This window comes from Manis javanica, chromosome 10 (genome assembly GCF_040802235.1).
Source record: "Manis javanica isolate MJ-LG chromosome 10, MJ_LKY, whole genome shotgun sequence".
Classification (NCBI taxonomy): Eukaryota; Metazoa; Chordata; class Mammalia; order Pholidota; family Manidae; genus Manis; species Manis javanica.
Window position 1 is genome coordinate 69,252,539 of NC_133165.1, and position 15,278 is coordinate 69,267,816.

The following is a 15,278-nucleotide window of genomic DNA, read 5'->3' on the forward strand; positions in this document are numbered from 1 at the left end:
GCAGTGGAGTTTTTAGGGTTTTTTATGTATAATATCATGTCATCTGCAAATAGTGACAGTTTAACTTCTTTACTAATCTGGATCCCTTGTATTTCTTTGTTCTGTCTGATTGCCATGGCTAGGACCTCCAGTACCACGGTGAGTAACAGTGGGGAGAGTGGGCATCCCTGTCTTGTTCCTGATCTCAGAGGAAAAGGTTTCAACCTCTCACTGTTCAGTATGATGTTAGCTGTGGGTTTATCATATATGGCCTTTATTATGTTGAGGTACTTGCCCTTTATGCCCATTTTGTTGAGAGTTTTTATCACAAATGAATGTTGAATTTTGTTGAATGCTTGTTCAGCATCTATGGAGATGATCATGTGGTTTTTGTCCTTGTTGATGTGGTAGATGATATTTATGGATTTTCAAATGCTGTACCATCCTTGCATCTTTGATGAATTGCACTTGGTCATAGTGCATGATCTTTTTGATATATTTTTGAATTCGGTTTGCTAATATTTTTTTGAGTATTTGTATCTATGTTCATTAGGGATATTGGTCTGTGATTTCCTTTTTTGGTGGGGTCTTTGCCTGGTTTTGGTATTAGGGTGATGTTGGCTTGATAGTATGAGTTTGGGAGTATTCCCTCCTCTTCTATTTTTTGAAAAACTTTAATGAGAATGGGTATTATGTCTTCTCTCTATGTCTGATAAAATTCCGAGGTAAATCCATCTGGCCTGGGGGTTTTGGTCTTGGGTAGTTTTTTGATTACTGATTCAATTTCGTTGCTGGTAATTGGTCTGTTTAGATTTTCTCTTTGTTTCTGGGTCAGTCTTGGAAGGTTGTATATTTCTAGGATGTTCTCTATTTCTCCTAGGTTTTCCAGCTTGTTAGCATATAGGTTTTCATAGTATTCTGTAATAATTCTTTGTATTTCTGTGGGGTCCTTCATGATTTTTCCTTTCTCGTTTCTGATTCTGTCAATGTGTGTTGACTTTCTTTGACTCTTAATAACTAGAGGCTTATCTATTTTGTTTATTTTCTAGAAGAACCAGCTCTTGGTTTCATTGATTTTTTTTCTATTGTTTTATTCTTCTCAATTTTATTTATTTCTTCTCTGATCTTTATTATGTCCCTCCGTCTGCTGATCTTAGGCCTCATTTGTTCTTATTTTTCCAATTTCAATAATTTTGACATTAGACTGTTCATTTGGGATTGTTCTTCCTTCTTAAAATATGCTTGGGTTGCTGTATACTTTCCTCTTAAGACTGCTTTCGCGGCATCCCACAGAAGTTGGGGCTTTGTGTTGTTGTTGTCATTTGTTTCCATGTATTGCTATATCTCCATTTTAATTTCGTCATTGATCCATTGATTATTTAGGAGCATGTTGTTAAGCCTCCATGTGTTCGTGAGCCTTTTTGCATGCTTTGTAGAATTTATTTCTAGTTTTATACCTTTGTGGTCTGAGAAGTTGGTTGGTAAGATTTCAGTCTTTTGGAATTTACTGAGGCTCTTTTTGTGACCCAGTATGTGGTCTGTTTTGGAGGCTGTTCTGTGTACACTTGAGAAGAATGTGTATCCTGTTGCTTTTGGATGTAGAGTTCTATAGATGTCTATTAGGTCCATCTGCTCTAGTGTGTTGTTCAGTGCCTCTGTATCCTTACTTATTTTCTGTCTGGTGGATCTGTCCTTTGGAGTGAGTGGTGTGTTAAAGTCTCCCAAAATGAATGCATTGCATTCTATTTCCTCCCTTAATTCTCTTAGTATTTGTTTCACATATATTGGAGCTCCTGTATTGGGTGCGTATATGTTTATAATGGTTATATCCTCTTGTTGTACTGAGCCCTTTATCGTTATGTAATGTCCTTCTTTATCTCTTGTTACTTTCTTTGTTTTGAAGTCTATTTTGTCTGATACTAGTATTGCAACACCTGGTTTTTTCTCATTGCTGTTTGCATGAAATATCTTTTTCCATCCCTTGACTTTTAATCTGTGCATGTCTTTGGGTTTGAGGTGAGCCTCTTGTAAGCAGTATATAGGTGGGTTTTGCTTTTTTATCCATTCTATTACTCTGTGTCTTTTCATTGGTGCATTCAGTCCATTTACATTTAGGGTGATTATTGAAAGATATGTACTTATTGCCATTGCATGGTTTAGATTCGTGGTTACCAAAGGTTCAGGGTTAGCTTCTTTACTATCTTTCTGTGTAACTTAAGTCGCTTATTGTGCTATTATAAACATTATCTGATGATTTTTATTTCTCTCCCTTCTTATTCCTCCTCCTCCATTCTTTATATGTTGGGTGTTTTATTCTGTGGTCTTTTGTGTTTCGTTTGACTGCTTTTGTGGGTAATTGATTTTATTTTTTGCCTTTAGTTATTATTTGGTTGGTTTGCTTTCTTTGCTGTGATTTTATTTTCTCTGGTGACATCTATTTAACCTTAGGAGTACTTCCATCTAGAGTAGTCCCTCTAAAATACCCCGTAGAGGTGGTTTGTGGGAGGCAAATTCCCTCAACTTTTGCTTGTCTGGGAATTGATTAATCCCTCCTTCATATTTAAATGATAATCATGCTGGATACAGTATCCTTGGTTCAAGGCCCTTCTGTTTCATTGCATTAAATATATCATGCCATTCTCTTCTGGCCTGTAAGGTTTCTGTTGAGAAGTCTGATGATAGCCTGGTTGGTTTTTCTTTGTAGGTGACCTGTTTTCTGTCTCTGTTTGCCTTTAATACTCTGTCCTTGTCCTTGATCTTTGCCATTTTAATTATCATGTGTCATGATGTTTTCCTCTTTGGGTCCCTTGTCTTGGGAGTTCTGTGTGCTTCCGTAGTCTGAGCAACTATTTCCTCCCCCCGTTTGGGGAAGTTCTCAGCAATTATTTGTTCAAATACACTTTCTATCCCTTTTTCTCTCTCTTCTTCTTCTGGTACCCCTTTAATGCGGATATTGTTCCTTCTGGATTGGTCACACAGTTCTCTTAGTATTGTTTCATTCCTGGAGATCCTTTTGTCTCTCTCTGAGTCAGCTTCTATGCGTTCCTATTCTCTGGTTTCTATTCCATCAATGGCCTCTTTCATCTTATCCATTCTGCTTATAAATCCTTCCAGAGAGTGTTTCATATCTCTAATCTCCCTCCAGACGTCATCCCTTAGCTCTTGTATATTTCTCTGCGGCTCTGTCAGCATGTTTATGATATTTATTTTGAATTCTTTTTCAGGGAGACTGGTTTGGTCTGTCTCTGCAGATCCTCTCTCAGGTGTTGTCTGAACTATCTCGGACTGGACTAAATTTTTTTGCCTTTTCATGGTGATAGCGGTGGCTGTAGGAGGGTTTTGGGTGTGTCAGCTGGGAGAAGAAAGTCCTTTCCTGCTTGCTGGATGCCTTGTCCTTCTCCACTGCCTGTGTCAGTTACCCGCACTCCTGGAGCAGCCACCAGGTTAATCCCCTAAGCTACTGTGGGCGGGGTCTCCATCAGAGTAGCATGGAGCCGTGCGGGGAGTCGCAGGTACACCAGGTGCACTACTCCGCAATAGCGGCGCCCCTGCCAGGCAGCTGTGTGCGAGCAGTGGCCTTTGGGTCTGGCCCGGGTGGCTGTGCGTTGGGCTGGGATTCCAGTTGGCTGCTGGGATGGCGGCTGCTCCCTCTGGCACTACTGCAGGTGCGCGCGGGCCTCTCCTGCGCGGACCTCTCCCTTGTTTCTCTGGCGCCATTGCCCCCATTGTGTGTGGGCTGCACCTGGGCTGTTTGGTTGCCGCTGTGGTGGGCTCGTACGAGCCGTTCCCAGTGGCACCGCCGGTGCATGCGATCTGCTCCCGGTCCCCTCTGGCGCCACTGCCCCTGATGCGCGCTGCCACTCTCCCACTACTGGGCTGGTGTGTCGGGGTCTGCACCAGTTGGAGGAATGACTGGCAGGCTGCTTAGTGTCGTGAGGGACTTCAGAACTGCACTGCCGCCCCAGGGTTTAGGGTGTCTATTGTTCCCTGGGATTCCCAGCTGCTAGCTAAGTGTGCCGGGATGACTTCATCCAGCTGTGGGGTCCCTGTCTCTTTAAGACTTGAAGAAAGCACTCACTTTTCTTTTGTCTCAGGAGCCCCGGTTGTGGGGACCTGCCCACAGGTTTTGCTTTTCCGTTTCTCTAATATCCAGCACCCTGTGCACCTTGTATCTGTGCTCCGGCTGCGGATTTCTAGAACTGGTTGTTTAGCAGTTCTGGGCTTTCACTCCCTCCACGTTCCGACTCCTTTCTTCCCGCCGGGTTCTGGGGTGGGAGAGCATTTGGGTCCCGCCTGGCCGCGGCTTGTATCTTACCTCCTTTGTGTGATGTTGAGTTTTCGCAGATGTAGATGTGTTCTGGCTGTTTTACTGCATCCACTGGTGTCTCTTTTAGGAATAGTTGTATTTATTGTATTTTCATAGATATATATGTTTTGGGGAGGAGATTTCCACGGAACTACTCACACCGCCATCGTTCCATGATCCACCAAGTCATTTTTGTATTCAGTTGTATTTGCTGTATTTTTGTATTTTATATGATTTTGGGAAACAGAATCGAGCAGATAGCTCTATTCTTTTACATGTTTTTACATATGGAACTATTCAGTAAATATTTCTGAGCTTGAACTGAATTTTGAGTTTAAACTGGTCATTCTTTGAATTCCTCATCAGTACGCTTTAAAATTCCCATATTATTCCCTAAGTTGCTGTGTCACTGTGCTACAAAAACACCAAGATATTTTTAAGGCATATATGTGCTATTATGGAAATAGTTAGAAAGTTTGATTCCTTATTGTATTTCATTTTTCTTCTACTTGAATATTTTCAGATCCATTTTCAGCTTAAACCCACTTTTTCCTTAATGTTTCTTAAAAATATATTTCAAGTGGAACTTATATATTGAGGCACGTAGCATTTTAGCCTGACATCTTTGTTTATGTAGGAGGTCAAGATTATAATTATCACTAAAACAACACACTTTCATGTATAGCAAAGAAAATGTCCTTCTAGTGTATCTTAGTTTGAAGTGCTCTTAAGACTGAGTAGTATTTTTAAATATTTCTTAAAAGTTTTTTTATTCAGTAAAATGCAGAAATCTTATTGTACAGCTTGATTAATTTTGGCATGTGTATACTCTCATGTAAACATAGCCCAGATTTATGTCATTGTTACTATTTTTTTGGGTATTTTAAAAATAATTTATATAGAAATAATCAAACTTGCTTCAAGCGTTATAGGAAAACATCCCAAGTTTTTAAAACAAATATTGAAATAATGCTGAGGAAAAATGATATCATTAATCTTATTTTTGCTATTTCAGATTGTATATGAACAGGAAGGAGTCTATATTCATTCATCTTTTGGAAAGACCAATGACCAAGATAGCTTGATTTCAGGAATATTAAGTGTTTTAGAAAAGGTATGTTTCTAGTTAATGATTTTATTTAATAATTGTTTGTGGTAGTGGTTCATCTTTGGGGCATTATCTATAAGTTTGAATTTCATGTGTAAGATAAAATTATGTAAGTGAACAGTGGTTGGAAATTTAGCATGAAAATGATAGAAATAAAATACTTCAGATAAGCTAGTAAAATGGCATGGAGTACTATAAAACTTAGATGAAATTTGCAGTAACTTTTATTTATAAAGAAAAGTAAGTAGAATTTAAAAATCGCTAACATTTGTTGTCAAGTAGTGGTTTCATATGATAGTGTATATTTAAAGTGCTAATATTTAAGGGGTTAGAAATTTCATTTTGGGTTCATGGAATAAAAATGGGTGACTAAGAATGTAAGATATTGTTAAATAGTAAATATTGTTTATAATTTCTTTCTCTAGGATGCCGAAGTAATAGTGGATTGGAGACCATTGGATGATGCATTAGATTCTTCTAGTATTCTCTATGCTGGAAAGGTACCTAAGAAATGAAAATGTGTGATCAAAGAAATGCCATTTTAAAAATAACAGCTTTATTGAGATATAATTCATAAATCATAAAATTCACCTTTTTAAAGTATATAATTTAGTGGTTTTAACATTTACAGCATGCTGCAACCATCTCCAATATCTAATTTAAGAACATTTTTATCAGTCCCCAAGAAAGAAATGTTACCTTTTAGTAGTCATCCCTTATTCAACTTAACCCCAGTCTCTTGCAACCACTAGTCTTATTTTCTGTTTCTGAGCATTTGCCTATTGTGGACATTTCATCTAAATGGAATTGTACAGTATGTGGTCTTTTGTGGCTGGCTTCTTGAACTTACTAGCAAAATGTTTCAAGGTTCGTGTTACAGCACCTGTCAATATTCTGTTCCTTTATTATCTTTTGCCTGAAAATGCTGCATTTATGGATATACAGTAGGTCTCACCTTATCCATGGAGGAGATGGATGCCTAAAACCACAGAGAGTACTGAACCCTGAATATACTATTTTTTATCCAATTCATATATACCTGTGATAAAGTTTAGTTTATAAATTAGGTACAGAAAAAGCTTAAGGACAATAATGATAAAATAGAACAATTATAGCAGTCTGCTTTAATGAAAGTTCTGTGGGTGTGCTCACCCTCTTTGTGAGAATGTGAGGCAATAAAATCACTAAGTAATGAGATGAAGTGAAGTGAATGATGTAGGCGTTGTGATGTAGCGTTCGTATGCTATTGACCTGATGATGGTGTGACAGAGTAGGATTACAGAAGAAGGATCATCTCCTTTCTGACCATGGGTGACTATGGGTAACAGAAACCATGGAACGTGAAACTGGTTAAGGGGAGATTATAGCACATTTTGTTTATTTCTTCACCATTTGATGGATATTTGGGCTGTTTTCACTTTTAGGCTAATATAAATAATGCTGCTATGAACATTCATTCCAAGTTCTATGTGGACATATATTTTTTCTTGGAAACCTCAGAGTGGGATCTTGGGTGGAATCTTGGGTTGTATGGTAACTCTGTGTTTAACAATGTGTATTATGTGTTGGCTTCTGTCCATGGAAGGTAGAGATTTAGCACTATTTTATCTCTAATATTACCTTGAACCTCTTGCTCCATTCTCCACATTTCTTCTCAAACACTCAGATGATCTAATTTCATCTTTTTTAGAGACGTTTCTCCCGAAGTCTTATTACAAGCTCATTCTGAACTGTTTGCTCTTTTTGTTTGCCTTGTAGCAGTAATCCTAGGGATTCTTTTTGCCTCTTTCCCATACTCTTTTTTTTCTCTTTCTCATACTTAATTCCCATTTGCTGTATCTTATGCCACCTTCTGTTTTGGTGCAGCTCAGTGCTTCCTGAGAGAAAGTGTGCATGGGAACGAAAACATTTATTTTTGTAGACTTTTCTGTCCTTATTTTGAATTGATAGCTTGGCTGGCATCATCAGTTTATAGTTTGAAGATAAATTTTCCCACATATTTTTAAAACTTATCATCCCAGGTTTGTCTAGTTCCCCTTATTGATGTTAAGTTTAATGCATTCTGATTCCTGATCTTTTGTATGTGTATTTTTCTTCTTAGAAACTGTTAGGATTGCCTCATCGTGCTGGATGTCCTGGTAGTGCGCCTTAATGGTCTTTTTTCTATCCATCTTTCTGGATACCTCATGGGCTCTTTTAATGTGGAGACTTGTGTCTTTAGTTCTTAGGAAATGTTCTTGAATTATTTCCGGGATGGTTTCTTCTTCCTCTCATTTTCTGCTTTATTTCTGGAACCCTTTAGGCCTTCTTGACTGGTCCTGTCATTTTTTAATCCTTTCTTTCCTATTTTGAATTCTTTGCGAGTGTATGTGTGTATGTTCTACTTCCTAGGAAGTTTCTTCAATCCAGTACTTCTACTGACTTTGGCATTTTTCTATATTTTGAATTTCTAAGACATCTTATTCTGAGTACCCCCTTTCCCAACCCCTTTTAAAAATAACATCCTGGTCTTTGTGGTTGTTATATCCGTCCTTATTTCTAAGGAGTGTAAGGGCATCATTTTAGATGTTCTCATCTTTCTGTAGTACGCTGACTCCAGTTGACTTTTTAATTTCATTGGGACTTTGTCTTTTGTGTAGACTGTTGTCTTTGATGTTTGATGATCTTTGAGTATGGTGCTCACATTTAATAGCAGACACAAAAAATTATTTATACTCTAGTAAGTATGGGTAGGCTTTGTAATAGGATTCTGAGTGAGCTGGCTTAGCTGTCTGTTTGGAGAAATCCCTGATGTTAAATAGGTCTTTTCTCTTGGGCTAGTCTTTTTGCCAGAGCATAATCTGCAAATTCCTGCCTGGAGAGGGTAAGCCTGGATTCCAGTGTTCTGAGTGGAGGAAGAGAGCTGGGAGTCGGTGCCAACTCTTTAGTTGAACTGAATGTACTTTCAGTTAACTCTTCTGTTCTTAATATGTCATCCCTTTGCTCAATGTGCTTGGTTTCTCCTAATCCAGAGATAATGTTTCACCTTCTCTAATGACTAGGCCTCCAGCCTTCTGAAATTTTGTTTGTAGTCCTTTCTTCAGCTTGACCTTTTTCCTGATGTCCAGAAGTACCTGATCTGCTAATTCCAAGCCTTTCTTCAGGGTTGGGTTCTGTAGATGCTTCTTAATGTTCCCCACTGGTGATGGTAAAGTTGGTAGTCATGGTAGAAGGGGTTGCATTTCTTCAAACTGAGCGAACAGAGAGGGCTCACTGGGAAATGACATTTGAGGAAGGACCTGGAGGAAAAATCACTCTACTCTATAATTTCGTTCATTGTTTTGCCCCCTTATTTTCTTAGTTTTTCTTGTGCCTTTATAATGTCTTCCTGTTCATACAAATTTTCCTTTTCCCCCTCTTTAAAAAGAATTACGGTAGCAATATGTGAATACGTTCCTGTAAAAATTCAAATAAGAGAAAGTTGAACCCTGTCCCTCATCTGTCTGTCTAGTGTGTATCTTTCTAGATCTTTATATGTACACATTTCATATTTATCAGTCTAGACCTAATTTTCTTGTGTTTCTAATTGCATGTGCTGCATTAATTGTACTTCATACATTGTTTTGCAACTTTTGTTTTATTTACTAGTATGTATTGAACATACATAAATATTAACATTTATCAGTCTTTAAACTACTGTATAGTATTTCATTGACTGTCCCCTAGTTTATCTACTCATTCCTTCATTGGAGGATATTAGGATATTTCCATTTTTTTTTAATGAACTTTTTTTTGACCAGCATTTTTGCAAACAATGCTGCAGTGAAAAATCTTGTATATGCCTTTTTGTGTACATATGTCAGTATTTCTTTAGGGTAGATGATGAAAAGAGAGTTATTGCAGTAAAACACATGCATATTTTGAATGTCAGTAAGTGTCATCAGCAGTGAGACCGTTTGGTCTTCCATATTTTATTTTTAATTGGGGTAAAAAATGTGAAATCCATCTTGACATTTCTTTGATTGTTGCTGAAGTTGGACATCTTCCTGTGTGTTGGTGGCTTCATATTTCTCCTTTGACTTGCTTATTCATAAAATGTGTGTACTCTTCTGTTTTGATATTTCTTGATTTCTAAATAAATGGTAGAAGTTGCTTTTGTATTCTGATGTTATTCATCATTTCTCATTTTGGAAACATTTTTGCTTCCTCTTATGTGTGGTATCTTGTATCAAAGTTAAACTTCCTGATTTAGTCAAATTTTTAATATTATATTTTAGACTTTTGGTTTAATTTTTTTAAAATAGAAATATCTGTAGAACTGTACATGTAGATGTGTTGTTTGTAGCTTTTAGCTAATTTTGATTAAGAGAAATACAAGGCTAATGATGGCTCACAAAAGTAACTACCATTGGCTATTTTCCTCAAATAACTAGAAGTCTAGAGGTTCGAAGCTATTTGCAGTTGTTCTCTTGCTTTTTCAATTCTGTGGTCATAAGATGGCAGTCATATTTTTAGACATCACAGATGCATTCAAAGCAGGGAAAAGAGGATGAGGGAAGAGGCTTTTATTAAGAAAACAAAAGCATTTTCAGAAGTGCTGCAGTTGCCTTTGCATATATTTCAGTGTCACCCCTAACTGCAAGGGAGTCTGGGTAAGCTTTCCTTGTCTTTTTTGGTAAAGATGTGCAAGAGAGAAAAGGATAGGAAGTTCTGTTCCCACTAGTAATGTTTGCCACAGCCTACAAACTTAATTTATATAGAATCTGAGAAGGTCTTATTGATTGAAATTAAAATCTATTTTTAGTCCCTAAATATTTTATATTATTTTAGGACTCCAGTTCAGTTGTAGAATGGACCCAGGCTCCAAGAGAGAGAGCTCATCGAGGATCAGAACACCTGAACAGCTATGAGGCAGAATGGGACATGGTCAATACAGTTCCATTTAAAAAGAAGCCACATACCAATGGAGGTATGTAAGTCTTTTGAAATCTTAAACTGATCTGCTACAGTATAATATAAGCAAAAGTGCAGGGGAAAAAAACCCTCTTTAATTTTCCTCTGTCTGAAGGGTGATTTGGTGCATCACTCTTATATTTAGTTATATTCCCTTGTCATCTCTTATTTTTGTTGGTTGTAACTTCATGAAAAAATTCTTTAGAAGGACCTGCTCTCTTTTATAGTTGTGAATGGCAGGCAATAGAAACATGAAAAAAATTTATGGTTGTCTCATGCAAATTTTTCTTAATCTAGTAGAATTAAAAAATAAATAAAATCATGTTATTTCACCATTAAGCACCAGGGGGAGATGGAATATACCACCAAACCATACCTTTTTAATTTCAGTGTTTTTATTGGGATCTTCACAGTTCATTGCAGTCTTTCCTTTAGATACGTTCAGTGACTATTCTCCTTTATATATATTTAAATCTATGTTTACTATGTGGTTATTACCTGCTTGTGGATAACAAAAAAAGAGCGAAGCCAACAGCCTGATTCTGGCTAGTCCCTGTATGCCTATAGCCAGCCTGTTTGTGGTCTCTTTTAAAAATAGTGAACACTTGGTAGTATTTAAAATTTCTTGTCTATTGATTCCTTTGTGTTTTGATAACTAAATGAATATTTTATCTCCTAATGACTTTCATCTGAATTTAGGATTTATCCACATTTACCATATTCAGAAAGGCTGGACAAAGCTTATTGGAAAAATCTCTTGCTACATTTGTATAGCATTGTTGCTAAGTACAATTGATTTTTATGTATGGTGTGGGGAATCACTCTCATGCAATAGCTATACTTTGTATGATCATTTCTTGGAAACGTGTCAGTTAAGAAGTAAATACTGATTCACAAGCTTTTTGTAACAGCTCATGCATGTGTGTCTCTCTTTTTCTTTTTTTTGGGATTCCTTTTCTGCTGAAAGGTAATGTTCTACCAGAGCAGTGCAAAATGGTAAAGAAAGATAAAACCACAGTATTTTACTGTATTTAGCATCTCTAGATTAGACCCTCTGGATTGGTTTATACAAATCACTCTTTTTTGTTTCTTGCTGCCTGATGTAGCTAAATCCTTGAAGACAATAGGCTGCAGGAATGACTGAAGGAGTAGATTTTCAGAATTTCATAAAAGCAAGAAGCATTGTATATTTGAGAAAGGTATGATGTGACAGTAAAGATCTTTTTTAAGATTAGTGGTTTTCAACCACGAATTTATTTAGGAATTTAGGGAAAAAACACAGATGTAAATACTGCTTATGTGGCTCAGCCCTACACTGTGATTTATAAAGAACTTATATAGTCAAAGGTAAGGAGACATTTTTTTCCCTAATATTTAAAAAGTTTATGATTGTGCACAGCAGTAAGAACTACTTTGAACAACATGGCCTGGTATGCATACACATGCATATATTTAACAGAACAAGGAGTTATAAAGTCCATTGCACTGTTCTGTCCCATCCCATTTCATCTCATTCCATCTTATCTTATTCAGTTATGTTCCATCAAAATTCCTTCTGAAAGGAGACATTTTCTGAGCTTGATGTTTTAGAATTCAAAATTATGCCATTATGAAACATTTCCTATATTTTTAAAAAGCATTTTTTCAAATGGAATTTTAATTTTGTTTATTATAACCTTCACATTTTTACTTTCTACTTTTTTTTTCGATTCACAAAGGGAATGTGGGACAAACCTTTAAAAAACTGACTATTAAAGACTAACTTTTACTTCTTATGAGTTTCTATTGCTAATTCTTTATTTTTGTATACCAGATAACATGTTTTGAAAATATATCTTCCCAGAACAACAGACTGCCATCATGTTCTGTAAATCTATCCAAATAAAATTTCATGTCCTTGATGTTAATTCTACTCAAGACATATGGAGATTTACTGAGCTGTTGTGTTTTACTCCTCTGCTATTATGTCAGTTTTTCCATGTTCATGTGTTGGAGGTTTTTTTTTAACGTGTATTTGGTACTATAGTAAAGTTAATCAAACTGATTAGTTTTATTTACTTTCCTTTAAGGAGAAAGAAGGAAATTTTGAGTTAACTCTTGGATTCTGTTAGTTTTCCTTTGTAACCATTTCTGTTCCCAGCTAGCTCTTTGTGGTAGACCAAACTGCAGATGACTTTGTTGACTTATTACTAGATTCTTCATTTAATTGATGCGTCTTTGATACCTACTATGTGCTAGTCTCTCTTCTAGGCACTCTCTTCTAGTTACAAACAAAATAAAGTTCCTGTTCTCAATCAAGCCTATGTTCAGGTTAAGGGACTTCTAGAATTGACTTGCACAACTTGCAGTGTTTCTCTCATCTACTATGAGAGCCTTAAGTGAGGAAATATGTTAGGCATTTTCTATTGGATTTTTTTTATTGTTGTTGTTGTTATCATTAATCTACAATTACATGCAGAACATTATGTTTACTAGGCTCCCCCCTTCACCAAGTCCCCCCCACAAACCCCATTACAGTCACTGTCCATCAGTGTAGTAAGATGCTATAGAATCACTACTTGTCTTCTCTGTGTTGTACAGCCCTCCCCATGCCCCCTGACACATTATACATGCTAATCATAATGCCCCCTTTCTTTTTCCCTGCCCTTATCCCTCCCTTCCCACCCATCCTCCCCAGTCCCTTTCCTTTTGGTAACTGTTAGTCCATTCTTAGGTTCTGTGATTCTGCTGCTGTTTTGTTCCTTCAGTTTTTTTTGTTCTTACACTCCACATATGAGTGAAATCATTTGGTACTTGTCTTTCTCTGCCTGGCTTATTTCACTGAGCATAATATCCTCTAGCTCCATCCATGTTGTTGCAAATGGTAGGATTTGGTTTATTCTTATGGCTGAATCATATTCCATTGTGTATATGTACCACATCTTCTTTATCCATTCATCTGCTGATGGACACTTAGGTTGCTTCTATTTCTTGGCTATTGTAAATAGTGCTGCAATAAACATAGGGGTGCATCTGTCTTTTTCAAACTGGGCTGCTGCATTCTTAGGGTAAATTCCTAGAAGTGGATTTCCTGGGTCAAATGGTATTTCTATCTTGAGTATTTTGAGGAACCTCCATACTGCTTTCCACAATGGTTGAACTAATTTACATTCCCACCAACAGTGCAGAAGGGTTCCCCTTTCTCCACAACCTCGCCAACATTTGTTGTTGCTTGTATTTTGGATGGTGGCGATCCTTACTGGTGTGAGGTGATACCTCATTGTGGTTTTAATTTGCATTTCTCTGATGACTAGCGATGTGGAGCATCTTTTCATGTGTCTGTTGGCCATCTGAATTTCTTCTTTGGAGAAGTGTCTGTTCAGCTCCTCTGCCCATTTTTAAATTGGATTATTTGCTTTTTGTTTGTTGAGTTGCGTGAGCTCTTTATATATTTTGGATGTCAATCCTTTATTGGATCTGTCATTTATGAATATATTCTCCTGTACTGTAGGGTACCTTTTTGTTCTATTGACAGTATCCTTTTCTGTACAGAAGCTTTTCAACTTGATATAGTCCCATTTGTTCATTTTTGCTTTTGTTTCCCTTGCCTGGGAAGATATGTTCATGAAGAAGTTGCTCATGTTTATGTCCAAGAGATTTTTGCCTATGTTTTTATCTAAGAGTTTTATGGTTTCATGACTTACATTCAGGTCTTTGATCCGTTTCGAATTTACTTTTGTGTATGGGTTATACAGTGATCCAGTTTCATTTTCGTACATGTAGCTGTCTAGTTTTGCAGCACCATCTGTTGAAGAGACTGTCATTTCCCCATTGTATATCCATGGCTCCTTTATCATATATTAATTGACCATATATGTTTGGGTTAATGTTTGGAGTCTCTGTTCTGTTCCACTGGTCTGTGGCTCTATTCTTGTGCTAGTGCCAAATTGTCTTGATTACTGTGGCTTTGTAGTAGAGCTTGAAGTTGGAGAGTGAGATCCCCCCCCACTTTATTCTTCCTTCTCAGGATTGCTTTGGCTATTCAGGGTCTTTGGTGTTTCCATATGAATTTTTGAACTATTTGTTCCAGGTCGTTGAAGAATGCTGTTGGTAATTTGATGGGGATTGCATCAAATCTGTATATTGCTTTGGGCACGATGGCCATTTTGACGATATTAATTCTTCCTAGTCAAGAGCATGGGATGAGTTTCCATTTGTTAGTGTCCCCTTTAATTTCTCTTAAGAGTATCTTATAGTTTTCAGGATATAGGTCTTTCACTTCCTTGGTTAAGTTTATTCCTAGGTATTTTATTCTTTTTGATGTAATTGTGAATGGAATTGTTTTCCTGATTTGTCTTTCTATTAGTTCATTGTTAGTGTATAGGAGAGCCACAGATTTCTGTGTATTAATTTTGTATCCTGCAACTTTGCTGAATTCCAATATTAGTTCTAATAGTTTTGGAGTAGAATCTTTAGGGGTTTTTATGTACAGTATCTTGTCATCTGCAAATAATAAAAATAATAGTTTTTCTTTACCATCTGGATTCCTTGTATTTCTTTGTTTTGTCTAATTGCCATGGCTAGGACCTCCAGTACCACATTGAATAACAGTGGGGAGAGTGGGCATCCCTGTCTTGTTCCCGATCTCAGAGGAAAAGGTTTCAGCCTCTCGCTGTTCAGTATGATGTTGGCTGTGGGTTTATCATATATGGCCCTTATTATGCTGAGGTACTTGCCCTCTATGACCACTTTGTTGAGAGTTTTTATCATGAATGAATATTGAAATTTTGTCCAGTGCTTTTTCAGCATCTGTGGAGATGTTTCTACTTTTTATTTATGTGGTGAATGATGTTGATGGATTTTCAAATATTGTACCATCCTTGCACCCCTGGGATGAATCCCACTTGTCATGGTGTATTATCCTTTTGATGTATTTTTGAATTCGGTGTGCTAATATTTTGTTGAGTATTTTTG

At 36.9% G+C, this 15,278-nt stretch overlaps 1 protein-coding gene across 1 annotated transcript in view; it reads left to right on the forward strand.

Moving 5' to 3' along the window:
- Positions 1-15,278, forward strand: part of TBC1D15 (TBC1 domain family member 15) — a 124,481-nt gene that overhangs the window by 54,754 nt on the left and 54,449 nt on the right. The window contains 3 exon segments of the mRNA XM_073215602.1: positions 5,301-5,399; positions 5,819-5,893; positions 10,203-10,341. Of these exon segments, the coding sequence (XP_073071703.1) occupies positions 5,301-5,399; positions 5,819-5,893; positions 10,203-10,341 (313 nt within the window).